This window comes from Vulpes vulpes, chromosome 12, assembly GCF_048418805.1.
Source record: "Vulpes vulpes isolate BD-2025 chromosome 12, VulVul3, whole genome shotgun sequence".
In the NCBI taxonomy this organism is placed as follows: Eukaryota; Metazoa; Chordata; class Mammalia; order Carnivora; family Canidae; genus Vulpes; species Vulpes vulpes.
In genome coordinates this window covers 155,757,368-155,783,452 of record NC_132791.1, presented here as the reverse complement: position 1 = coordinate 155,783,452, position 26,085 = coordinate 155,757,368, and the positions used below count along the sequence as shown (strand labels likewise).

General features: G+C 53.6%; 1 protein-coding gene across 1 annotated transcript; it reads right to left on the bottom strand.

Moving 5' to 3' along the window:
• Positions 1-595: 595 nt before the first annotated feature.
• On the bottom strand, positions 596-26,085 carry TTC22 (tetratricopeptide repeat domain 22). Its single transcript, XM_026007008.2, has 7 exons — positions 25,126-26,085; positions 12,440-12,495; positions 12,113-12,228; positions 11,635-11,753; positions 9,874-10,035; positions 8,148-8,300; positions 596-7,637 (listed from the first exon to the last, which is right to left on the bottom strand). The coding sequence occupies exons 1-7, from the start codon at positions 25,930-25,932 to the stop codon at positions 7,101-7,103; spliced, it is 1,950 nt and encodes a 649-aa protein (XP_025862793.2). The 5' UTR covers positions 25,933-26,085; the 3' UTR covers positions 596-7,100.

Here is a 26,085-nt window from a genome sequence, read left to right as displayed (position 1 = left end):
TGCTTTTGGCTCAGGTCATGGTCCCGGGGTGCTGAGATTGAACCGCATGTCGGGCTCCCTGCTCAGCGGGAAGTCTTCTCCCTCTGCCTCCCCCCTTCCCTGCTTGTGCTCGAGCTCACTCTCTCTCAAATAAATAAATAAAATCTTTGAAAAAAAGAAGTATATTCAGAACATTCTTTTGTAAGATTAAATGTGTAATGAGATGATGACTTTTCAGTAATTAAATGAGATTATGTATATGAAGCCCTGGGAGGGTGTCTGGTACATAGCACTCAGTGTAGAATTAACAATCAGTAATACTTCAGTGTGGCCCTCTTCTCTGCCACTCCTCCAGCCTGGCAGCTCTTTCCTGCCACATCTACGTGGCTATGTGGCTATGTGGCTCACTCCTTCTCCTCCTCCAGATCTTTCCTCCAAGGTCACTCACAGCCAGGACTTCCTGACACCCTAATTTTCATGGCAATCCCCAACCCTTCCCCCATCACTCCTAATCCTCTTTCTCTCTGCTTTTTTTTTCTTCACAGCATTTATCACCATTTAACATAGTAAACGTCTTACTTTGTTTTATTTTTTTGTTTGTTTATTTGCCTAGACCAATGGGCATCAAACTTTTTCTGTAAAGGCCCAGACAGTAAATATTTCATGCTTTACAGGCCATGTGATCTCTGTCACAACCACTCAACTCTGTTGTTATAACATGAAAGCAGCTATAGAGACTAGTGGACAAATAAGCATGGCTGTGTTCCAATAAAACTTTATTTACAAAAACGGGCAGTGGCCTGAATCTGGCCTGTGGGCCAGAGTTTGCAACCTCTGGCCTAGATAATTGCCTGACACATTGGAAATGCTTAGTAAATATTTGTTGAATGAATGAATTAGTGAATGAATGAATGAATGAATGAGTGAATGAATGAATGGAGGAGCACAAAACACCTGGTACAGTGACTGGTACATATGTGGTACTCAGTAAATGCACATTCCTTTGTATTTTATACTTAATAAATACAACAAGATGGGTCATGATGTATTGCATTAGAGGTACAATGAAAGTGCCCTGGGAATACTGTGATGGTAGACTCTTCCTCTTGTGATGAGGAAGGACTTCAAAGGTATCCAAAGTTGGACTCCCCCAGAGCAGACCTCAAGTCAAGGATGCTGGGGCAAGCAGTTTATTTGGGAGGTGATCCCAGAAAACAGGGGGCGGGGAGTGAGCATGGAAAGCGCTGGAAGTGAATACAGGGTGTGGTAATGGACTAGCAGTTTCCTTCTGTGGGCAATGGGTCATCAGTCCCAACAGGACCACAGAGAGTCTATGAAACATCCCTCAGATCTATCCTGTCTCCCCACCCCAACCCTGCTGATGAGGCTGGGGGACTTTCCCTTAGTTTACACTCCCCATTGGTTGAAGGCTTCTCCCAGAAGCATCAAATATCCAGTGTGTCCAGCCAGGTGGAGAGTGGCAGGTGCATGCAGTAGGATGACTCTGGCAGGTACTTGGGGGGTGAGGGGAGGAGGGAACATGAGCAGGCACTGAGATGATACTTGAGCTGGCCTTATAAGATAAATACATGCCATCTTGTTTAGGATACTGTCTTCAGGTCTTTGGTCTCCATGGCTAAGCTTAATCCTAATGGGGACATTTGCTAATAGCTGTTCCAGCAGACAGAATGTCTTTTGTCCCTTTTATCCAGATGGAAAACTGTGTCGGAAGGACTCTGATTGGCTTAACTTGGGTCATGTCAGCATTTGGGGGTGGAGGGCCCATATTATTATTGGCAGCTCTCTGCCACTGCTCAGAGTGGGGAAGGAGACATCAGTAGCCCAGGAAGAGAAGGTGTGATGTCCCCGGCAGGGCAGGATGCTGGGCAGATGGAACAATAGATCTCCACAACAGTGGGGGTGTTTTTGTTTGTTTCTTTCACTTTGTGGATGACAAACCTCACAGAGGAGCTGCAGTTTAATGAAACAATTTACACACCAAAATAGAACACGCTTCCGTCACAGAGCTATTGACTGTTTGGGAAACATAAACATGAAAAATGCGTTCAGATTTTTTTAAGTGTTCAGTTTATAGAGCAACATATGTGATACAGGAGGGAATAATCTAGACTCCAAAGAGTTAAAGAGCCATTCGTTAAGACTCTCCAGCCTGCCTACATTCCAGGCAGTGTGGAGGGACCTCGGGAAAGTCATCCAACCTCCTGGAGCCTCAGTTTCCTCATCCGTAAAAAGGGGACAGAGCTGATACACAGCTCACGGGCTTGTGGGGATTAACTGGGGCGAGGCGTGCGAGATGTGTGCCAGAACGACTGGCCCATGGCACGTTCTCAGTAAGTAGTTTCGATGGTGATGATGATGATAACTTTCTTAGCAGGAGCTTTCCCTGCTCAGTCAAATTGTTCTTCTGTGGCCACCTAGAGACCTGGTGGAACTTTTCCACATCTTCATGGGAGCTTTTGCTCACCTCTGTGGCCAAGAATATCCTCCGCCTCTCCTCCTCATCACAGCACTGGAGAGGTAGGAAGGGTGGCCCAGGGAAGGTGGAAGAGGGTGCAGGCCTGAGTGGCTGCCTGCGGCGAGGAGCCGAGGCAGGAAGGAGCTGGCTGTCAGGGTGTCCACTAACTCCACCAGCAAGCCCTGCCAGTGAGTTGGCCCCACAGAGCCCAGCCGGGGCTGGAGCGCCGAGGGTTCCTCCCTGGAAGCACGCCCGCAATGCCGGGGATCTGTTTCCATCTGCTCATTTTACTGCTGAGTTGTAAAGTGCTAAATATCATTATCCTCCCCTTCCTTAAACAAGAAAAAAGTTAACAGCCTGAGAAAAGGAGATATTTCACTTCATTTGGCATCCAGCCACCATTATCCGCACAGGGTGCTCCCTGGGGGCCTGGTTAGGGATGAGCAGGAGCCCTGTTCTCTTCTGCATTCTGCTGCAGCCTCCGCTCCGTGCAGGCTTGGGGCCGGGCGCCGGCAGCTGGAGGCCGGCTCAGAGCCTGGCCTGCCCGCCGACCGCCGACCGAGTAGCCACCCACTGAACAACCTAAGCACTGCGGCGATGGGCGCCACCATGGAAAGAGAGACTGGAGGCCACAGGAGAGTGACTTGTTCAAGTTCACCGTGCTTATTAGGGTCTGTTCTGTGTGGCTCCTGGAGACGAACTGACAGCCATAGTAGTAATTACAGAAGAGAAGATCTCAACTCAATAGCAGGTCAGGCTCCGAAGACTTACATCTGCCGAAAAATGGAACAATTCCCTCAATAGATAGGGAGCTGCCTGTCTTCCAGGGGCATGCACATGGTTCAGAAAATCCTTTCAGAACACTCACTGCTGACAGGAGTTCTGATCTAGATGGAGATGCTGGAGAGGTGAGGACTCATGTTCTTTCCAACACTGAGATTCTAGAAACCCAGAACTGAAAAATATTACCCGTTTTCAGGATCTTTAAGGTGCCTGCTCACGCTGGCTAAGCGGGAATTTCTAGCTGCCCGGTGTTGGCTGTTAGACCCAGAGGAAGGAGTGGGCCGGCAGCATGAGGTGTGATTCATCTTCATTGCTCCAATTATGGGGTCATTAAGGCTTTTACTCTGCGATGCTCCCCTAAGGAACTCCCGCTGCTTCAAGTATATGACAGACAGTTGTCCTCCCAGCCACCTAGCGGACAGAGGTGTTCTGCAGGGTCAAGCTGTAATCAAATATCACCCACCCACTAGCCTCCTCCGGGGGGACTTCCATGCCCTGTCTTAGCAGTGACTTGCCGAATAGGTGCAGCCAAGGGCCGGGTCCCAAGCCCCAGGGACAGCCATCTTGGGGAAAGGCCACTAACTCAGGATGAGTATGACAGGTGTGGAGGTGTAGGGGTAGCCAGCACTGCCAGCTGAAATGTCCAATAGCTTTCCATTGTTCTTCCAAAGTTCCCAGTATGGCCCATAGACCCTGCATAACCCACACTGCCTGGTCTAGACTGTGAACTCCCTGAAGGCAAGGGCAAGGTCTATTTTTGTCTCCACCATAGCCCCAGGGCTTGGCCCTATGCTTGGCATTTGGCCAGCGCTTGGTACATATTTGTTGAGTGAATGAATAGAAAGCCTGTAGTCTTCCTGGACTCGATGGAAGTAACCTTGGCAGAGGAGGCAGCTCTGAAAGGGCAGAGAGCACTGGCCGATGAGTCTGGAGGTGGGGTTCGAGTGTGCCTCTATCATCAATTTGTTGCTTGGCCCCAGTCAAGTTTGGCTCTCTTGCCTCAATTTCCCAACTGCAGAATTGGGGAATTCGCAGAAGGTGGTGAGGAGGTGGGGGGAAAGCTGATGCTTTCTTGTTGAGCTCTAGGCCACAAAGGTCTTTGGGCTGCAGACTCTGGGGGGCCTGGTGATGGAGTCACCTGTTTGGGACTGAGGTAGCCATGTGACTGCTGCACATTTACTCAGGTCAAAAACAAACCTGAGCCTATCTTGTGTGCCAAGCTCAGGGCAGGGTTATGGGGCTGAATCAGATGTGGTTCCTGCTCTAAAGATTCCAGAGTTGAGTGGGGGCAAAACTCATGTGGAGAGACGTATGACCCAAGGAGAGAGGCATAAATATATTACAGCGGGGCACAATGCCCTGAGAGCAATCCATGCATATACGAAAGTGACTAATGACAGCTGGAAGGACTTGACAATACTCCCTGGAGAAGGCACCTTTGAGCCAAGCACTTGGGATAGAAATTACAGGGAAAAAAAGCCAGCAGAGGAATAGGATGACAAAGGCACAGAGGTAAGGCAGGTTGGGCAGGGAGACCAGTACCCGGTGGGGAGGGGTAAAGTGATGGGATAAGTTGGTTATCACAGGCCAAACGCTAGACCACAGACGACACATCTTCCAGGAAGGGTTTTGTCCCAGGAGGCAGCATGCAATAGGGCAGGTGTGGTCCAAATCCTTCCTGTATTTATTTGTCATCTTGTTCAGTGGCTCAGTGTCCTCATCTGTAAAATGAGGATTATGGTGCCTAACTCTTCAGGGCTGGTGAAGAATGCACTAAATTGACACGTATGGACTGCCTTGCACACAGGAAGCAAGCAGTTCTGGAAATGGGGTTTCCCTTCTTTCTTTTGGCTTTTGGCCAGTATTCAGATAACACTGAAAGAAGCTCTAGTGTGTATATGTTAGTCATTTTATACAGCTAGCTATGGATGCGATTATCAGAAAGGAAGTTTATTGAAAAGGAATAAGAGGTAATGGAGGTTGAAATACACAACCCTGGGGGACAGGAAAAGTAAGGAAAGCAGCAAACCGGGAAGCTAGGGGACACAGACAAACTTCATCAGCTCCAATTTTGCCAGCAAGCTGCCTTGAATTCAGTTTGTGTGTTTGGGGAAGCAGGAGAAGAAAGAGTGGTTTTCTGTCCTAGGTTGTGGGTGGAGAAGGGCGTAGGGGAGGAGTGGAGAGGGCTGTGTATGCTCTTTGCTCTGGAGTCACCTGCTGGACTCTGCTGCAGTGGGGGTAAGAGGAAGGAGGGAGAGGGAGGTCACCACCCACGGCACCACCCACGGCAGTGAGCCATGATGAACTGTGAGGTGGTATTTGAGGGCTTTGAGGGTAGTCCCTCTGCCCAGACTTCACAGATTTCACTGTTGGTGTCAGAGCATTATCCTAATGGATATCAGAGTGCCCCATGTGACAGGTGACACATAAACCCTTAACATGTAAACCCTTGATGCTTTAGTATTAATCAGTTTATTAGTATTTTTCCAAACCCGCAAAATGTTGACAGTAAGTTTGAAGTACAAGGGTGGGAGGCCAGGAGGTGTGACTTTGGGCAGGCCACCTTCCTTCTAGGATTCTCATCTACACAGGGAGTTGGAGTGTGAGATCTCTAAGGACTGCACTTCCCAGTCTGTTCTCCATCTGCCACTGGAGATGTGAGAAGCAATGCAGGGGTGCTGGCCTTTCCGTGGTGAAGTCTAAGGATCAGGGATATGAGCAAAGCAATGAGCAGAACTCTCCAAAGAAGGGCGGAAAATGCAAAATAAATCAAACCATTATGGGGGGAGGGGTCTTGCCATTGTTGGTATAAACAACCATCATTCCCAGAATCTGGCAAGATCTTTGTAGGGAATTTTTGGTTACATTGGCTCTTGTAGGTAGGGCCACAAGAATCAGGCTTGGCCATTCTAAAACATACTGGCAATCAGAGCCTAAGTCTTTGACAATAAAGTTCCACATCTAGGACTATGTCTAAGACTCTGTGACTAAGAGTTCAAGACTGTAAAATTCCAAGACTTTCTTCACTCTTCTGTGGACGATTCATGACTAGGTGCAGCTAGCACTTCCTGATGGGTGGGGACCCCAGGTTTTCCTAAGAACAGAGAAACCAAGCCATGATTCTGTTGGATGGGCTTTATGTCAGGGAGTCTGAGGGCCTTTCAGACCAAGCTCACCAAAGATGAGGCCTCCTGGAAGACTGCTGGGCAGGTAGGCAAAAGGCCTGAGCAGCCAGGTGTAGACCGTTGCTCTGCCCTTAGCGGCTCACCGTGTCGCTTTGCCCTCTGCTCTGGCTGGCTTTTCGGGGAGCGGGACTTGAGACCCACTCCAGTCAATTTATGTAAAGGCGGCTCTATCCTAAGAGTAGAGAGTGTGCTCCAGGCACTCTAAAGACAGGATTGCGCGGATTGCGCATTGGGACTAAGCAGCCGCCAATGATGGGGGCAATTGTCTGTAGCTTGCATCCGTCTTACTTTTTGTGCCTATTTGCACCATTAGGTGCTTCCAACGCCCGTTTCCCAGGGGTCTCTCGCGTCTGGCCCAACACCCCCTGCTCCCCTTCATCAGGTATTGGTGGCTTAGTGGGAACGCCAAACTGCCCTCGGTCTCAACCGCCCCATCCCCACGCATTCCCGAAAGAGAATCTAATTGGCTCTGCTCCACACCCAGCCTTCCGCAGGGAATGCGGGTTTTCAGCGTCCAGATCGGGCCCACCCCGCTGTCGGCGGGGCCTCGGCGGGGGCGGGGCCTCGGCGGGGGCGGGGCCTCGGCGGGGGCGGGGCCTCGGCGGGGCGGGGCCTCGGCGGGGCGGGGCCTCGGCGGGGCGGGGCCTCGGCGGGGCGGGGCCTCGGCGGGGCGGCCCTTAGAGGGAGAAGGCGCGGCGGCCCCGCGGCACGCTGGCCCCCTCGCCGTCCTGCTCCATGGTCTCGAAGAGCAGCCGCACCAGCGCGGGCCGTCCCTGGGCCACCAAGGCCCGAGCCAGCCCCAGCACCTCGCCCGTGTGGCCGCGCCACACGCGCTGCAACTCCTGGCGCAGGCGCGCCGCGGGGTACTTGCCCTGGGCGCGGCGCAGCCACTTGTCCACCTCGCGGCCCAGCTCGGCGTCGCTCAGCTGCGCCTGGCTCCACTGCGCCAGCAGCGCCTGCAGCAGGCAGCCGAAGCCCTCGGTGTGGCAGGAGCCCGCGTCGTCCAGCTCCACGGCGCGCTTGAAGCAGGCCGCCGCGTTGGCGTCCTCGCCCTTGATGCGCAGGCACTTGCCGCGCAGCAGCTGCAGCTCGGGCAGCGTGGCGCCCAGCTCCGACTCGCTGGCCTTGGCCAGGAAGACCAGCGCTTGGTTCAGCGCCGCCTCGTCCACCGCCAGCAGCTCCTGCACGGCGTCCACGCCCATGTAGTAGTAGACCTGGGTGGGGGCGGGGGCGGCGTGGGGGATGAGCCTTTCTCCGCGCGCGCGGTCCACGCCCGTGCTCGCGGTCCACGCCCGCCGGTGCTCGCTCTTACAAGATTCCATTCCTGGGATCGCACCCTACCTCGAATTTTGGGCCCGCCCCGGGGAAAGGAGAAGACATAGTGGTTGCAGGTCCAGCCCCACCACCTTAGGCCATATAGTTTTGAGCGAGGCACTCTTTGGGCCTCAGTTTTCTCGTCTGTAAAATTATTGTCGCCTCTTGGTAATAATTCCTTGTGCCCAGAAGGCACCTCTGGGCAAAGAGTAATGGCCCGCACTTCCCGAATGCTTTAGAAAGAGCATGGCCCCGTTCTAAATGCTGCACGTGCATTTTCTCATATAACCCTCACCATGGCTATCGGAGGCAGGGGGATGGCTGTATTTCTCCCTGCCAGGGCTGCCTTGGCAAACAGCAAGTAGATTCTTAGTCAGCCGTTGGCTCCTCAAGCCAAGAGGCTGCCTTACCTGGCCGATGTCCAGGTAGGTCTTGAGGCTTGGACACACCTTGACCACTTCCTCCAGGTCGGCCTTGGCACAAGCCAGGTGGTTCCTGTCAGGCATGCCCCCGAGCCCCATCTTGGCTCGCTCCAGGTCATGCAGGTAGGCTCTGAGGTGGATCTGCCATAGAGAGCGCGGATGATGCTCCAAGCAAGGGCCTCTCCCCTCCTTTCTACCCTCAATGATGCCAGTCTTTTTTGTAGCGGCTACTCAGGGAAGTTCTGTGGTGCAGTAGGAGGCCCCTGAGACTGTGACCCCAGAGTCCTAGGTCCTAGTTCTGTGTCAGCTGTGCAAATGACACCCTTTCTGGACCTTAGTTTCACTGTCTGTTACAATGAGGGGGTTGGATGAAGTTAAGAGCCTCTCATTCACTCAACAAATATGTGTTGAGTGGCCGCCATATGCCAGGCCCAGTGCTAGGTACTGGGAATGCAGTGGTGATGAGCTGCTATGAAAGAATAAACAGGGTGCTGAACTAGAGGGGTCTGGGGGAGGGGGCTATTTTAGATAGGATGGCAGTACTGATTTTGTGAGAGTCCACATGAACAACTTGGAAGGAATGGCAGGTGGCCCCAACTTACAAGCATCAAATTACAAATGATTCCAGACTCTTGCCTTTATCCCCATTGCTCCTTTCCCTCCATATGTGGAGCATTAAAAAAACTAGATGTTCAGAAGGGGGAGGCATGAGCAGGAAGAAGTAGGAACAAGGGGTCATTGTTGCTGAAGATATTAATGCTTTATAGCCAACCAGAGCATCGTAAGGTGGGGGAGGAGGGAGCTCTGGCTTTGGAGCCAGTTGGGCTTGGCTGAATTCCAGCACCCCTCCCCCATTAGCATGTGAACTGGGGAGGGTGTTGTTCAACCTCTGTGAGCCTTATTTTTCACATCTGAAAAATTAGAACACTGATCTCTTTCTTGAAGAGTTCCCTTGACGATTGAGAGAACATATTCTAGCCAAAATCTAGCATATGGTAGGTGCTCATTCATTCATTCATTCATTCATTCAAAAAATATTCATCAAGAGCCTGTTACGTGCCAAGTACTGTTCCAGGCACCCAGGATAGAGTAGAGAGCAAAACAACAAAATCTCCTGCCCCTAGGGAGCATATATTTTAGTGTGGGAGAAAGAAAGGCAATATACATGATAAATAAATAGCATGTTGGGGAGTGATAAGTGCTAAGAAGAAAAAAGCCAAGAAAAGAGGACATAAAATGTTGGTGAGAGTTTGACATTTTCAATAAGATGGGGCTAGAAGTTTCCTTTTTATCAAGACCTCAGGAAGCGAGGATGGAGGCCAATCAGAGAGAAGAGCATTCTAGGCAGAGCTCATTATCCATTCCTTGCAGTTTTGGGAATGGAGTTTTAGAGGAGTGTGGCTTGTCCCCAGTCCCAGAGTGCTAGGTGGAGAGGCCGGATTTCCACCCAAATCAGTCAGCATGTATTGAGTGCTAACCAAGTAGAGGCTGGAGGTCATCGACCAGGTCATTGTAGAGGGGTGCCTGCAGTGGGTAGGAGTCACCTTCATTCTTTCACTCAACAACCTTATGGAACACAAACCTTGGGTCTTAATAACTTGTAAACTCTTTTCCACCATGAAGGCTCTATGACGTTTGGGCTCTGGCAACGTGATCTTGACCCTTGGCCCTTGTTCTGATTCCTGGTGGCAGGATGAGGTGCTGGCCGACTTACCTTGGCTCTTGTGCAGTACGCCTGACAGTTGAGCTCTGGATCTCGTAGGATATCTAGAGCCATGTTGCAGGTTCCAATGGCCATATCCTGCTTTCCTAGGAAGTGGAAGATTTTGGCCAGGCGATTCAGGATGAGGGGTTGATCCTTGGCTATCTCAATGGCCTAGGGAAGGTCAAAGGGTAAGAGCAAACTATTTGGTTATTTGCCTGACCTGCAGGTCCCCCATCTCTGGATAGAATCATGTCACTGCATTGCTCTTATTCCCTAAGTCCACCTGCCAGTAAGTTTGGTCATAGCATGGAACCTAACACTTTAGGGTACAACTCACTGGCACTCAACTCCCAAGAACTAGATTCCCATGCTCTCCACCACGTTCATGTGTCCTGTCCAGTGAATCCCTCCATACCCCTAGCAAGCCTGTCTTCCTTGGACACATCTAGTGTATGCTCCCCCAATTTCCCAGGGCATTTGGAAGGAGGGCCAGAATCAGCCTTTACCTCTCCCATACTTACACGGCACAGTGTTTCTATCGGGGCCACAGCACTTTCCCTCTATATTGTCACTGACGACTGCCTGCCCTGTGCGTGTTGCTGCCTCTGGGATAGTGAACTCCTGCTGGGACCTCATCTCTGTGCCTGGGCACAGAGCAGGTTCTCAAGGAGGGGTGAAGTCAGCGTGTTTGTTAAATTGGACACCACTCTTAGAATTCTCACGGACCTGCATTTTATATTCTGTTCTAAGATCCCTCATCAAGGACTTGCTCGTTAATCTACCCACCAGCAGACATTAGGGATGTGCCCCCTTGCAGGGCGCTGTGCTGAATGCACAGGTGAATGAATATCACAGGGTCCCTCCCCTCCAGGAAAGACTTCAAAACTGAGCTAAGTGTGGAAACTACCACATCAACGAGGTGCCCAAGAACAAGGCTTGAACCGCACTTTATAGTTTATGGTGAACAGTTTCAACCACTACTTCCTTTGAGCCTCTCAAAGACCTAGAAGGTAGACAGATGACCTAAGTAACACATGATGAGGCTCAGAGATGGAAGTGACTTGTTTAGGGTCACAGGGCCTGAGGGCAGGGCAGGCACAAGACCCCAGCTAAGTTCATTTTCTTTCCACTGTGTCACTGGGGGTCAAGAAGGACAGTGAGAACCAGGGCCTGAAAGGGAGACGCCAGAGGGTATATCTGAGAAATGGCAAATAGCTTAGAAAAGACAAGATTGGGCAGCCCAGGGTGGCCCAGCGGTTTAGCACCACCTTCAGCCCAGGGCATGATCCTGGAGACCCAGGATTGAGTCCTACGTCAGAAAAAAGAAAAGACAAGACAAGATTGGGGGCCCTTGGGTGGCTCAGTGGTTGAACATCTGCCTTTGGTTCAGGTCGTGATCCTGGGGTCCTGGGATTGAGTCCTGCACTGGGCTCTTCCTGCAGGGAGTCTGCTTCTCCCTCTGCCTCTCTCTCTGTCTTTCGTAAATAAATAAAATCTTAAAAAAGAAAAGAAAAGAAAAGACAAGGCTGGAGAAGTGAGCTTAGAGACTGGGCGTGGGGTGGGTCTGATTCTTAAGCAAAGAGGAACAATGACAAACGTCACTTTTGTTTTGAATGAAGGGAGGTGGGAGGGTAGGGCAGTTCTTGGGTGGGCCATACGGTGGGGGATGGAGGTAGGATGCCCCCCAGAGAAGCAGCAGTTTCCAGGGAGGAGGCTGGGGTGTCCCACTCCATCTCTGGTTTGGAAAGTGGGTGTGGCCAGAGGACGTACCTTGCCGAAGCAGTCCAGGGGGTCGGTTCCTGAGTACCCGCAGTCATGGACACCCATCGGGGTGGTGGAGAAGGTGTCCTTCCTCTCCAGAAGTATCCCGAGGTAGCACCAGGCCAGAGCTGTTGGGGGGGAGGGGGGAGGATAGTGTGGGAGAAGGATGTCTAGAAAGCAGCGGGGTGGAGAAAGGGAGGGGGCCCACGACGAGGGAGATGGCCAGCCCCCCACAAGGTGTCAGCACCCAGGAAGACGAAGGGAGGGACTGTGGCATGAGATCACTGAGCAAGGTGCAAGGTGCATTAGTTCTGTGAGATGAACCAATGAGTATATGGGACAGAGGGTGAGGGAGAGAGAAACAGGATCTCTGAAAAAGGGAGATGATGCTAGAGGTGGGGACAAGGATAGTGGCAGGTGGGGGCTAGTGACAGGTAAAGAGGGATCCAGGCAGAGGCTGCTCCGCACCTGTCCCAGCCGCCCCTACCTTGGTAGTGGGGGTCCGGAGACTTGAGCACTTGCCGGAGGAGGGCCAGCGTGCGGTTGAAGGCGGGCAGCCTCTTCTGCTCCTCGCTGCCCAGCTCTAGGAAGATGCCATCTAGCCTGTGGCCAAGAAGGGGATGTGGGTGGCTGGCACCTCCTCCCAGCTGTCCCTAGGGTGCTGTGAGTACTCCCCAGGGCCAGTGGCAGGGAGGGGATCTTGGGGGAGCCCTTGCCATGGAAATGGGCTCAGCCACCTCTTCCCTGGCTCCCAGGCCATGCCTCACCCTCCCCACCCTCCACCACCACCCAGTCCGCGGCTCCCCAGACTGACCTGATGAAGAGTGTTGCCATGGTGAAGTACCAGCCCCTTTTCTCCTCCACTGGGATCTAGGAAAGCAGAGAATGGCCCGTGGTGCTGTTATAGAGGCACGTAGGGTATTGTTCATAGATTCCCACACTTGCCCCAAACCCTGATTATGGTCCCAGATCTGCCACTGGTAGCCGAGTGACCTTGGGTGAATCACCTCACTTCTCTGACTACACAGGGTTTGACGAGATAATCTATGTGAACATCCTAAGTAAGGTGCCCATCACAGAGCAAGAGTGGGATGCATTTCTTCCCTTCATCTTGCTTTCCTTACTAAGCTTTCCATCCCCTGGCTCCCCGACCTATGCTCTGGATCTGCCCCCATTGCAGGGCCCACTAGCCACTGGTTGCCTTCTCTCCCCCCACTCCACTGTCCACTCGCTTCTCCCCTTTGGCGCACCCCTCAGCCTCCTCCTTCCTGAGAAAGCCCTCTCAGGCTTGTTGATGGAGTTCAGCTGCAGCCCAAGACCCCCCCCGAATGGTTTTCCCACTGTTATTCTTGCCAACCTTGCCAGGCATTTAGACTGACTTGGGCACCAGATAAAATATTTATGCTGTTATTTATGGGAGTAGCTGCTGCTGCCTCGGAAAGGAATTTTAATGAAAACCAATAAAACCCCTAGTGCATATCAGCAGCTCTGTTTCGGGCTCTGGCCCCTCCATCCGCATTCATCTCCTGGTGTGGATCTCCAGGCTGGATTCTGCACTCCCCCCTCCACCCCCCACCATGGCCTCCTCAGCACAGGACCCCCATCATCCCTCCACCCCAACTCCCAGCAGCCGGGTGAATGTATGAGGCCCGGCCAGCATTTCTGGGCATCTGTGGTGTGAGGCCCTGTTTTGAGTGCTGCAAGGACATGGCACTGAATTGGACCTGCAGCCTGGCCCAAATGGGTTCACAGTCTCCCTAGGAAAACAGATCCAGGCATAAATAATAGAACTCGACTGGGTGCCTGCCATGTGCCAGGATTTGGACACCCACCCTCTCAATGTCTCAACAACCTATCGGGTTAAGTATCATCTGCCTTTTACAGATGGACCTATTGCGGCTCAGAGAGGTAAAGTGACTTGCCTAAGGTCACAGAGCATATGTGTGTCAGAGCTGGAACTTGAACTCCCTTTGTTAGGCTCCAAAGCCCATGCTCCCCTTACCACACCAGGCTGCCAGTTAAATCAGTATGAGGCAAAGTTTGAACAAGGCCATGAGAGTGATGTGGACAGAAGCACTAGGATGGGGAAGCCAGTCCCAGCCAGAAGACTCTGAGAAGGTCTTGCAGAGGACAGGGTGTAAAGTGAATCTTGAACAGCAGTGGTGTTTCAGAGGGTGGAGTGGGGGCCGAGGGCATTCCGGATGGAGGGCTCAGTGTGGAGACGTATGGCACGCCTGGTGAGCATGGAGCACGGTGGGTGTGAATGGGGCATTGGGGGAGCAAAGGTTGGCAAGTTATGCCCTGGCTGCTCTGGGGAGGCTGTGGATGAGCTTGAAGGGAGAAGGGAGAAAGAGGGTTTAGAGAGTCAGACCCCACTGAGAGGTGTGACTGCCCATCAAGGGTCTGGACCCAGGGCCTAAGCCAGATCACCCAGAGGAGGCCCCATACAGCACATTTTATAGCTGCTATTCACCAAGTACCTTCTGAGTTTGGCCCAGGCTGGGCAATGGGGACAAGAGAGGAAAGGCAGGGCCCACCTTTAGAAGCTCCCAGTCTGGCACGAAAGCCAGATTATATCACAGTTAGAGGGGAACACCGGGGGTTACGGGAGAAAGTAAGTATCCTGCTTGACACAGGAGTGCCCACAGAGCCTCTAGAGGAGGACTAGTTGGAGCACGGTTCTCCTTGACAAGTGGGAACCACCCAGGTAGACACCATGAGAGAAGGCATCAGAAGGAGCAAAAGCTCAGTGAGAGATGAGGGAGAGGGGTGTGTTGTAAGGGGCAGGAGGATGAGCCAGTGGGGGCACACAAGGGGGTCCCTGAGCGCAGGTTCAGGACCCAGAGTCAATGTGCAGGGCTGTGGGGAGCCAGAGAAAGGGGAGTGCCCACATCCAGTGTGTTTTTAGAATTCACACCCCTTGGAGAGCACTCCTGCCACTCAGGTGGGAATATGTGTAAGGGGCTTGAGGTGGGGACAAGGCTGTCCAGAAGGGAGGGCAGCCCTCACCAGGGGTTGAAGAGCATCCCCACGGGCTCAGTGGGGAACATTTGCCAAAGCAAAAAGTTAGGATGGGCTGCTGAATAACCTGACCTTCTACCTACACAGCACCTCGGACTCAGATTCATAGGGTAAGTACTGTGGGCCACACTGGCCAAAGACCTGGACTTAATGTCACTGCGTGATCGTGTGAAGGATGGGATGGAAGCGTAAGTCTCTGGGCTTCCTGGCTGCCTAGAGGTACGATCTCATGACCTTTGGCCCCGTGCCCATTTTGAGGAGGGCCAAGCTGACTCATGGTAGGGAGAAACAGAAGCTGCTGCGTCATTCAGGCACCTGACAAGGAGGTGTGACCACAGCAAGAGCAGAGGCTCAGGAGGCCATACGAGGCCATGACCCTGGATGGATGAGTTCCCTCTAGGAGGCTGTGTCTCTATCTGCAAAGAGGGATAATAATATAGAGCTCACAGGCATTGTGAGAGCAGTGCCCAGCCCAGACTATGCACTGCATAAATGTTGACCCCCTTTCTGCTGGCTTGGGTTAGAGTTGAGCAGGGTTAGGGGCATCTAGGAGGCTGCTCTGTCCATGGGACCTACTTCAATTCCCTCTGGGGAAATGTCTCAGGCCCTGGAGTCAGACGGGTCCTGGCTCACAGTGCTCTCTACTGCACCCCACACACACTGTGCTAGTAGGGCCTCAGATCCCCTGTGGGGTCCCAAGCATTTTCTCCCCTTCACAGAGCCCCCCAGGGCCGGAGAGCAGGGTGGTGTCCTCAGGGCTCTACCTGGTTCCTCTTTCTTTTTTTTTTTTTTTAATTAATTTGCTTTTAATTTAAATTCAATTTGCCAACATATAGTATAACACTTTCCCTGGTTCCTCTTGTTTGGCATTCAAGCCACAAGAAAGTAAGTGAGGTGCTCAAACCGGTTAGTACCTGTCAGAGCAGGCACTTAAATAATCCTAGTGGCCCCGAGCATTGTCCTCAGCACTGTTCCCTTGACCACTCTTGGTCTATCTCTGAGGATACTGAGACCACAGAGGTGCAGCAATGGACCCAGTCACACACTAGTTAGTACGGGGCCTTAAAACTGGTCCGTAGCCTTGAGCAATATAAGAGCCTGGTGACGGTTTGCTCTACGTAGGCAGTACCACCACCTGGTGGCAGTGTGCCTGAATTGCAGGGGCAACTGCTCTCCCAGTTCCCTTCAACGGGAAGGCCAAAACAGATTTTCAGAAAAGTAGCTAGCTGAGTGACATCTCTACGACAAATTTCAAATGCAGGCCCTCCTCAGACCCTGCTGAAGAGTGACATTTGCAGGAAGGCTGATGGGGTTGCAGAATCAGAGTGGAAGTAATGGCCCAAACACAGCTAGTCTGAGGCTTCCCCTGGCCTGGGCTTTCATTCTCTATCCCTGTGATGAACCTGGTGGCTGCCGTTAACTCCGCTGTGGGATCCTGGCCCAAAAATGGGCTGTCTCTTTAAAAATCCTTCTGGTTGTAACTAAAGCAGCAGCTAAGGCTGTTACCAGGGGCAACCTGGCAAGCCACAGTGCGTTAAATTAAATTAAACAGGCCTCTGCCTCCCACCTCCCCTCCCTCCTGGAGAAGGGAGGGGCCATTCCACCTCTCTCCTGGAGAATAAAATTGCCACAAGTCTCTCAAGGCTGCAAGGAGCTCACTTCCAGAGTTGATGGCTCCCAGAGGCCAGGTGTTGGAGGCAGCCTGGGAGGCCCGGGGAGGGCGGCTGCCAGAGGCGGGGTACTCCATGAGGGCCTGCCCAGCGTCCGCTGCGGGCATCCCCCCTCCACCCCACTTTCTCTTGTTCGGGCCTCCTCACAACCCTGGGGTCTGGAAAGGGGGGGGGCAGCCCAGGCTGCTGGCTGCAGGGGTCTCACATTAGGTCGCCACCCCTTGGCAGGTCCATGGGAGGGAGCTGGGTGAGGCCTGACCCTCAAGTAAAATCCTCAGACTCTGGGGCTGAGTAAGGCACAGCCCTCAGGACACTTCCCTGCTCCCCGGAGACCCGTGCTATTCTTGCCTTCATTTTAGAGAGGGGGAACTGAGGCTTGAAGGGGCAGAGGCTTGCTCACTTAACCTGACATTTCAGCCAGCTTCCTCTGGCTTTAAAGTTCACGTCCTTCTCGCACCGTCTAGCTGTATGTGTTTGCACAGCGCCTACCACTTACAGAGTGCACGCACACAAGTCCTCTCTGGTCCTCAGACTGCCTTGTGGGTCACCATCACTCTCTTAGCACGGATGACAAATCAGAGATGGGACCATGTCCTCAAAGTCACATGGCTGGTGTGAAAGCCCAGACGCAAACCTGGAAATGGTGCTTTTGTCGCTATACCAATAATAGCTAATTTTATTGAGCACTTACTATGTGCCAGGCTCATAGTTTCTATGTGTTAAGCCATTCAACCCTGGGGGTTACCTATCAGGTGGTGACTATGATTCTCCCAATTTTACAAAAGAGATTACCATGGCCTAGAGGAGGACAGCTAGAAGGCAGCAGAGCTGGGGCCCAGAAGCCCAGCCCAGTGCCCCTGTACCTAGTGACTCTAGACTAGTGGTTCTCAATGTGTGGTCCCCAACCAGCAGCAGCAGCAGCAGCAGCAGCAGCAGCACCTGGCAGTTTGCTAGACATGCTAGTTTCTGACTCACTGATCAGGATCTCTGCAGCAGGAGGCTGGGGGGCCATGGGGATGCTGGGGAGAACCTGGGGTTTAGCAGGCCCTCTGATGCACTAGATCCTCACTGTACCACACTGTGGGGAGCTGAGTGACAATGCATTGGTTGGTGGATCTCTTTTTGAAATGAACCAAAGGATCAGAATCATGGCCCTCAGCAAAGCCTGAACAGCCAAGTTCCTAGAGCTGCATGGAGGGACAAAGGCAGGTGCTCCAGCAGAACCGACAAAGAATAGGGTCAGGATAAGCCATTACAGGGCAGGTTTGTGTTAACCAGGTAGGTATAAGGGTGGATCCTGACTCTTCCACTTACTTCAAAAAGTGGTGCTGGAGAAGGAGATATTGGGGGGCTTGGCTATTTTAAAGGAACTTTGCCAATGATGATGTTATACTCTCCATTTCTGATTCCCTTCTCGAGAGCTGGCTAGGTCTCCTTCAGGAGAGGTGGGATGAACATTTTGGAGCACCAACTCTCCACTGGGTGCCTCAGTGCATCTGTGGATCCTCATAGCCGCCTGAGAAGCTGTAACGTGTCCTCCCCCTTTGCTGGGTGAGGAAGCAGAGCCTAATAAAAAAAAAAGCCACCGCCCAGCCCCACAGCCCCAGGTGGAAGTGCCAGGATTCAAGTTTACATCTGCTTCCCTCCAAGGCCCCTGTTCTTTCCACCTCATCACACTGACCCTGCGAAGGCTGATGCTGCAGAAATAAAAGTCACAAGGTGGTAAGCCTCAGGAATCTGTTCTTCCTGCACAACAGGAATGTCCTCTGTGATGACTCGGAGCAGCCTCCCTGCTCTGCACAGGGAGCCCTGCTCCACCCCACCTGTGGGTCATGCACCAGAAAGGCAAAGGGCAGAGGTTTTCCCTCCTCCGATCCAGCTCCTGACACAGGGGGTTGGAGACAAACAGAGGGATGGCGCTGGGGTCCTATTCCTGCTTCTCCTCCCCCAGGGATCCTGGAAAGGCCCTTGGCCCAGCCTGGGCATCAGCATCTGCATCCATGAACGGGATGATGCCACTTGGCCCATCTGTGTTGTGGGCATGTTGATGAGGGTGGTCAGTGTGACTGGTCGAGGGGACTTGAGGGAGGCGTGCTATGCCATGGAAGTCAGTCACCTGTGCCTCCCTGTCCTGGCTTCCCTGGATGGTCTTCATGGAATTTAAGATTTGAGCAGATTGACTACAGCTTCCTACTGTCAACCCCCTTCTGGTCCTAGGTCTGTCATGTCATGGAAGTGGGTCATCTTTGGCTTGCACTGGTTCCTGAGACTTACAGGACTGTGTTGAGCCACTTCTCTATCCCACTGTCCTTAGAGAGAAGGGACCATGTCTAGTCCTGAGTCCAAAGCCAGCCCTAGCAGCAGTAGAGACTGGGTGGCTCTGAAGAAGTCTCTTGCCTTCTGTAGTAATAATGGTGTTGCCCGAATGTTCTCAGCTCCTCCCGTGGTCTGTGCTGTGTGTGCAGGAAGGGCAGGAGGAGGCAGGGAGGATGGGGAGGGCTCACTGGGAAGGGGAAACCTAGGGCTCCCTTGGGTCTGGGTCCTGGCAGCCCCATCAGGGGATGACGGTGGGAAGCCCGTGACCATCAATGTCGTTGGGGTTGGGCCTTCTGTCTGTGAGCACAGTAACACCTTCCACAACCCTGTCAGGCAGGCACCACTGTCCCCATTTCACAGACATGGTCACTCCGAAAGCCTAAGCAGCCAGCCCAGGGCACCCAGGACATGGCCAGCAGAGCAGGCGTCCTTGCAGGCTGCAGACTCCCATGCAGCCCCTGTGACCACAGTCACACCAGGGGACAGAGGGCTGTGAGTGTGTGCACACGAGGGCACCCTGGGGTTACTGACCAGCCGTGCCCTCTTGGCCCTCCTACCGGGTCCCCACCCCACTGGGTGTGGTGGCTGTTGGAATGTCCACACCTTGGTTTGTGAGGCCTATAAGCACTGCCTCTCTCCATGCCTGCCCTAGCTAGGGGTGCGATCTAGGTGTCAGTGGTGCACTGAGTCACTTTGGGCCAGCCACGGCCCTCTCTGAACCTGTTATGTCCTCAGTGTGATGGGGAATCACAGTTCTCAACTGGAAGTGTGTGAAATCTGAACAAAAATCAAATGCACCAATGAATGTAGAATCCTGAACTCCGGGCTGGGCACCGGTGTGCTGGTGACTCTTATTATTACCCTGGGCCGTGAGCAGGGGTGAGGGACCTGTGTGAGTGCACACATGTGTGTGGTAAGCCACCAGTATTTGGGTAAAGGGGAAGAAAATCAAATAACTGAGCTGGCTTGGGACAGAGGTATTTTTTTTTTTTTTAAAGAAATATAGGTTCAAGTTACCTTATTTAAAAACAAAAAACAAAAAACAGGGGGCAGCCCGGGTGGCTCAGCAGTTTAGCGCTGCCTTCAGCCCAGGGTGTGATCCTGGAGACCCGGGATCGATTCCCACATCGGGCTCCCTGCAATGGAGCCTGCTTCTCCCTCTGCCTGTGCCTCTGCCTTTCTCTCTCTGTGTGTCTCTCATGAATAAATAAATAAAATCTTTAAAAAAAAATAGAGATTTTAAGACTTTAAGTCCAGTGATCCAATTAAATGAATTTTTCTATAAAAGGAAGGTTTATTGAGTGATACTACAAAGAGGGAGGGTTGCCCTCAATTAAATGAAATTTAACAACAGTTACAAACACCTCTTAGATGTCCCGCCCTATGCTGAACATTGAGTGGTGGAGGGCTACAGAGAGGCCTGGGTGCGGGCCCTTGGACACCGATCCATGGAACGGGGCAGAAATCACCTGGAGAGAAGCCAGAGGCTGGGGATGGCTCCAAGAACAAAGCTAAGAGCTGTGCAGGGGCAGAGGGTGGGCAGGGAGAAGACTGGGGCCTGATGAAACGGGCACCTTGCCTGCAGCCTTTTGTAGTCTCTCACTAGGGTCTCAGGTCCACCCAGTGAGGTGGGTGTTAGAGTCCCATTTTGCAGATGAGGAAACAGAGGCTCAGGGAGGTAGTGACTTACCTGTACTACCTGTGATGGAGACAGAATTTTCACCCAGTCTGTCTACCTCCAATACCCCCTCCACTTTGAGGTTTGTCACTGAGAGTCCACCTATGACTCTGTGCACATGCCCGGGAGAAGGGGGTGCTGGCAGGAGGATAGAAATGCCAGATAAGAGCCTTCTACCTCCTTATATTTGTGTGACTTAAGGAAAAACAGGAGAGAGCGAAGAGCTGGGAATGGAAGTCACGCACACTCACCCTCTCATGCACACACGTGGCTTACTTTTGGATTATGGGCTGAGTTATCAACTTCATAAGGTTTTCTCTTGTAATTTCAGTCAGCAGATGAACATTGGTTCTTCGGCCACTCTTTATCTTTTGAGCTCCAGAGGCTCCTCCCCACCTGAGACAGTCCCAGCCCCATTAGGATAGAAAAATCTCTGGCAGCTCAGTACAGGGTGGGGCTGACAGTGGGCTGCCCACCCCCAGCTGTGCCCCTTGGGGCCAAGCCTGCTCGGCAGGGGTCCCACAGCCTCTGCTCCCCATGTGCTACCTCCTCCTTCTCTGGCCCAGACTCCAACTTCATCTCTGCCCCCATGCTGCCCCTTCCCCAGCACAGCAATCCACCCCCTCTCCCCAGACACTTCCTCTGCCCTAGATTTCCAGGAGGTGGCCCTTGCACAGTGTCCCTCACCACCCACCAGCCATCTGCACTTACTCCACCCCCACTTCTCTGACCTCCCCAGAAAGAGCAAAGACTTTGGAGTCAGACAGAGTGGGCTGGATTCGACTGCCACTTACTAGCTCTGTGACCTTGGGCAGGATATTGAGCCTGGCTCTGCCTCAGTTCCTGGATGTGTAAAATGAGGTCAGAGGGTTTTTGTGGGGACAAAGATCACGTCTGGAAGGCACTCTTGGAAGATATTCTTAAGTATCATCGTCTGAGGTTGTTGCGTGTTGTGTGAAGGAAGGTTTCAAGGCAGAGGTGACATCTGAGCTGGGTTTTGAAGGATGGAGTCTACTTTCTAGGCAGAGAGAACAGCAGCTGCCCAGGGAGGTATGAAGGATCACAGCACACTGGGAGGAGTAGAAGTGGTTTACAGTTGCTGGGAAGGAAGATGCAACTAACTCGGAGGGCGGGCAGCAGATTTCAGAGGCCGTGTCAGCAGTTCTTGGGGCACCCTGGGCTCTTTTGTGTGAAGCTTTTGGCTGCCCTCTTTCTAAGCTACTCTGCTGTCACTGAAGCCTGCGGTCTCTCTGCAGGCCCTTTGCACACACCCCTGCAGGCCCTTTGCACACACCACGCCCCTGCTGGGAGTGTCCTCACCTCATTCCTGCCAGTACACTCCTGCTTCTTCCAGAACCCTCTGCCACTCCCTTGTGCTGAAAGGAAGTGTTCCTTCTCTGAATCTCAGTCATCACCATTCTATCTCCCAGGACGTGGTGCTGATGGCTCCCCAAAGAACACTTCTATTGCCATCCAAACACTCTGGGGGCCTGTTTTTGGTTCAGAAAGTAAAGCACTCAGATATGACTGTTGCATGGCACAGGCCACTAAACGAATGCCCATGACCTAAGCAGTCGTAGGCACATCTGATTGGTTCCCCCTGGCTTCCTCTCCCAGAGGAGGGGTTCAGGTAAGGGTAAATAAAGGAACAATTTGCTCCTCCCTGTGTCCACAAGCTTCTTAAAGATGGGGCCTGGCACACAGTAGGTGTTCAATAAATGTTAAGATGCTGAACATCTGCCTCTCAGACGTGCCCAGAATGTGCCAGTTAATGGGCGCTTTCACCCTATGATTTGATTGGATAATTACAGTAAACCTGAGGCAGAGGTCACTATTGCTAACGTTCATGAAGCCGACACGAAGACCAGGAACAAAAGTGACTTTCCAAAGCCGCACAGCAAAACGATAAGAGAGCTATGTGCTTGAACCCAAGCCTCCTGCTCTAACTATAATGAAATCATCATTATTTCCCTGATGCGGCCATTGCTTGAGCATCTACTCCCTCTGTGCCCGTGCTTTATAGGCACAATCACTTCCAATTCTCAGATGACAAAATGGGAGCTCCAAATCCCCAACTTTCTCCTGTGACGGGGGTGCTGACCACAGCCAAGGACACAGCACAGAGCCTGAGGTCTGGCCATTGCCCACCTGAAGCAGTCAGTTCCCAACTGGAAGCACTGGGCAGCACCATGCTTGACACCCCGTCCCCTGGGAAGTCACTCACCGGAGGAGGAATGTGAGTGTGGCCCCCACCACAGCCAGGCCGACCAGCAGGGAGAGAGATGTTAGACTCTCTTTGATCCCTATGCCCAAACCTCTGCCTCTGCGCTCACCCCCTCCAGGAAGCCGTCCCCCAGTGAACCCCTTCCTGAGAGCAGGAAGGGACCTTATAGACCACCCAGTTCGCCCTCTTTGCACCCATTTCACAGAGAGGGAAACCACAGTCCAGAAGGGAGAGCCCAGGAGGCTTCCTGGCTCCTAGCTCAGGGCCCTTCAAGGACCACACTCAATACACACTACACCGGCCATGGCTCCAGCTGAGGGTAGCTGGCATTCAGGGTCTCAGGCTCAGGCTTTAGAACAGAAAACCAGGGTCTCTGTGAGCCCCACGTGATGGCCACAGCTACACCCCACCTGGGGCAGAGGAGGCTCTCCCAGCCTGGGAGAGGCAGGGGTTGTGGCCGATCTTGTGGCTCTGTGCACACTCTTTTCCGAGTGCCTTCCAAATATCAGCTCTTCATTATGGCATCAACCAAATGAGGTTAGCCTTGTCTCGCAGCTGAGGTAGCCAAGGACACATGTACTGTCATGATCCCCATTTTGCAGGGAGAGAAGCGGAAGCTCCGTGATGCTGGGGATGGGGCTGGAGGTGACAGAGCGTGGGGGAGTTGGGATTTGGATCTGGACTGTGAGACCCAGAGTCTCTATTGTCTTAACCTCTACCCTGCACTGCTCTCTTTAACTCAAATCTCTGCCCTCCACCCCGCATTCCCTGCAGTCTGGACTCTACATTTCCTCTCTGAAGCTGGAGAAGGCTTTGAGTGGAAAAGGCTCCAAGGGGGGTGGGCACGGGTTTTGTGAATGGAGCCCTATGTGAAGGCTTGTTGTGATTTAAATATCACAAATCTCAGCCATTATAAAGCATCATTGTTATCAGCTAAACTCTGCCTTCACGGAAAAGTCATGGTACTTCTCTGAACTGTGGTTTCCTTTCCTGTAGTAGGAGGATAATACCCTCTACATCATTCATCTGCTATGCAATGCAGGTAACCTTTGGGATGGCTCCCAGTGATCCCCATCTCCTGGTATTCACGTACTTACGGAGTCCCATCCCTCTGAGTGTGAGCTAGACCTAGTGACTTGTTTCTAGTGAACAGAATGTAGCAAAAATGATGGGATGCCCATGTGGCGATGACCTGAGTGGGGGGGGGGGGGGTTCTGGCCAATAGCCAGTGAGGAAACGAATCCTACCTACAGCCCCGTGAGCTTGGAAGCAGGTCCTCCCCGAGCTGAGCAAACCTTCAGATGAGAACACAGCCCAGAGGCACCCAGCTAAGCTATGCCTGGATTCTTGATCCACAAAAACTAGGAGATAATAAATGCTTCTTGCTTTAGGCTGCTAAATTTTGGAGGTTGTTTTGAGCTATAGGTCACTAATATACCTGGTGTTTTTCTACTTAATGCCAGGCCCTATTCTGCCCACACAAGCATTCAAGATACATTTATTGAGCACCACTGTGTGCCAGACACTGTGCCTGATATAGGGTTTGCAGTGATAAACCAGACAGGTGTTATCCCCACTCTCAAAGACCTCAAGGCTGAAGTAAGGAGACAGATTTATGAACGGACAGTGTGAGCAGTGCTGTGGGGAGCCCAGGGCAGGCACCTGACCCAGCCTGCAGAAGTCAGGGGAGGCTTCCTAGAGAAGGGGATGCCTGAGACAAACCCAAAGCTAGGGAGAACCTTCCAGTCAAAGGTGGAGCAGAAGGGTATCATAGAAAGAGGCCAAGAGAGTGGCAAGGGGAGGTGTAAGGAGACTTGGCTCACTGGAGGGTGGGGGTGGGCACAGGGAAGCGGGTTATGGCAAAAGCATGGCTGGAAGGGGGAGCACAGCAAAGGAAGAGCCGGGAGGGTCTCAGGTGCCCACCGGAGAGCTCTGGACTTATCTGCTAGGCAGTGGGGAGTTACCAGGGGTGTCAGCAGCTCAGAGATGTGGCCAGTAAGACTGAGAAACATGATGCTGGCAGCAGAGTGGAGGATGAGGCAAAAGGGTCAATCAGGAGGGCTGGAACCCAGGTAGCATGCTGGCAACTACACTAAGGCAGGAAATGATGGAGGTTGGGCTGGCGGAGGGAGACTGTGGAGGAGTGGCTGGATATGCGGGATAAGGGCAGGGATTTGGGGTCCAAGTCAATGGGGGAAGGCTAGGTGAGCCGGAGAGAGGAGGTCAGAACGCTGCCCACGTTGGGTTGTGGAATTGGTTGTGCCATTTACTTAGGGGGAAGTGCAGGGGCGCATGGACCGGTACTTGCTGGGAGGGGCAAGAGGAGAAGGAGGAGTGGGCGAGGCTGGTGTTGCAGCCTTGCCAGAAAAGAAACCTAGGCAGACCGTTCTGCTAGGAAGCCCAGCAGAGAAAAGCTACAGGCCTGGTCTGGGCCCCCTGGCCTGCCGGATTCTGGAGCGGAGAAGCGCAGGAGAAGGGGATCCCGGAAGCGGAGGGGCCAGGGTTTGGGGAGAGTCTCGGGTGCGGGGATGCCCCTGCAGACACTGGGGGCCACGACCCTGGCCCTCCCGACCCGGGGAGGGGTCACCCACCTGCTGCCCGTAGCCCAGGGCTTTGTCGTAGAGCGCGATGCCAGCGGCCAGCACCCGTGCCCGCTCCTCCAGGCTGGTGCAGCCCACGTCGAGGCCGTGCGCGTAGCCCTGCTCCGCCAGGCAGCGCGCGGCGCGGAGCTGGGGGTCCCCCGCCGCCCCGGCCTCGGCCGCCAGCCCCATGAGCGCCGCCAGCCGCCCGGCGCACGCCTCCTCCTCTTCGTCTCGGCCCAGCCGCCCCGACACGTGCGCCAGGTTGGCCCAGGCGTTGAGGTTGCCCGGGTCCTCGTGGGCCACCTCGAGGAAGCGCTCGCGGGCCTCGTCCAGCTCCTCCAGGTGGAAGGCGAGGGCCCCGAGGAGGTGGCGCACGGCGGGGCGCTGCGGGGCGGCCGCCAGCTGGAGCTCCTGTCGCAGGCCGTCCTGCTGCAGCTTCAGGTCCCGGGCGTGGAGCGAGGCCGGTGAGCGCGGCTCGAAGTTGAGCTGCATCTCCAGGTGGAAGTGGCCCGGCAGGTAGTCCAGCTCGTCGATGAGTGCTTCCAGGTCCTCAGCCGCGGCCTCCGGCTCCCCCATGGCAGCCCCGCTGCTCCCCGGGCCTCGCCCCTGCCCCGGAGGGGGCGGGAGGTGGGGAGGGTGCGCGGCCGGGGCGCCCCGGAGCGAGCCCCGCGCGGAGGGCGAGGAGGCAGCGCGCGCCACGGCCCGGGTTCCAGCCGCCTCCGGGTCCCGGGGCGCCTCCCTCTGCTGGGAGGGTCTGAGCGGAGGCTCGGTGGGTGTGTCGGCTTTCGCTGCCCGGCGGCTCCTAGACGCCCGCATTGCACAACCAGGTGTGCCGGGAAAACAGGTGCCTTGCCAAATGCAGGGCGCGCACACCACGGTGCGTGGCAAGGCCTGTTTCTACTCTCTCTGCTCAGCAGATCAGGGAAGCAGGCTCAGGGGAGAGGACTTGCCCAGGTCACAGAATGGAGC

What these genes read in the sequence shown, in the direction of transcription:
- TTC22 (XM_026007008.2), bottom strand. Translation starts at nt 25,932, where the DNA reads ATGCGGGCGTCTAGGAGCCGCCGGGCAGCGAAAGCCGACACACCCACC. An exon ending in CCCTGGGCTACGGGCAGCAG is followed by an intron (nt 12,496 to 25,125) that starts GTGGGTGACCCC and finishes CTGCTTTCCTAG; the next exon opens with ATCCCAGTGGAGGAGAAAAG. An exon ending in ATGGCAACACTCTTCATCAG is followed by an intron (nt 12,229 to 12,439) that starts GTCAGTCTGGGG and finishes TCTTGGCCACAG; the next exon opens with GCTAGATGGCATCTTCCTAG.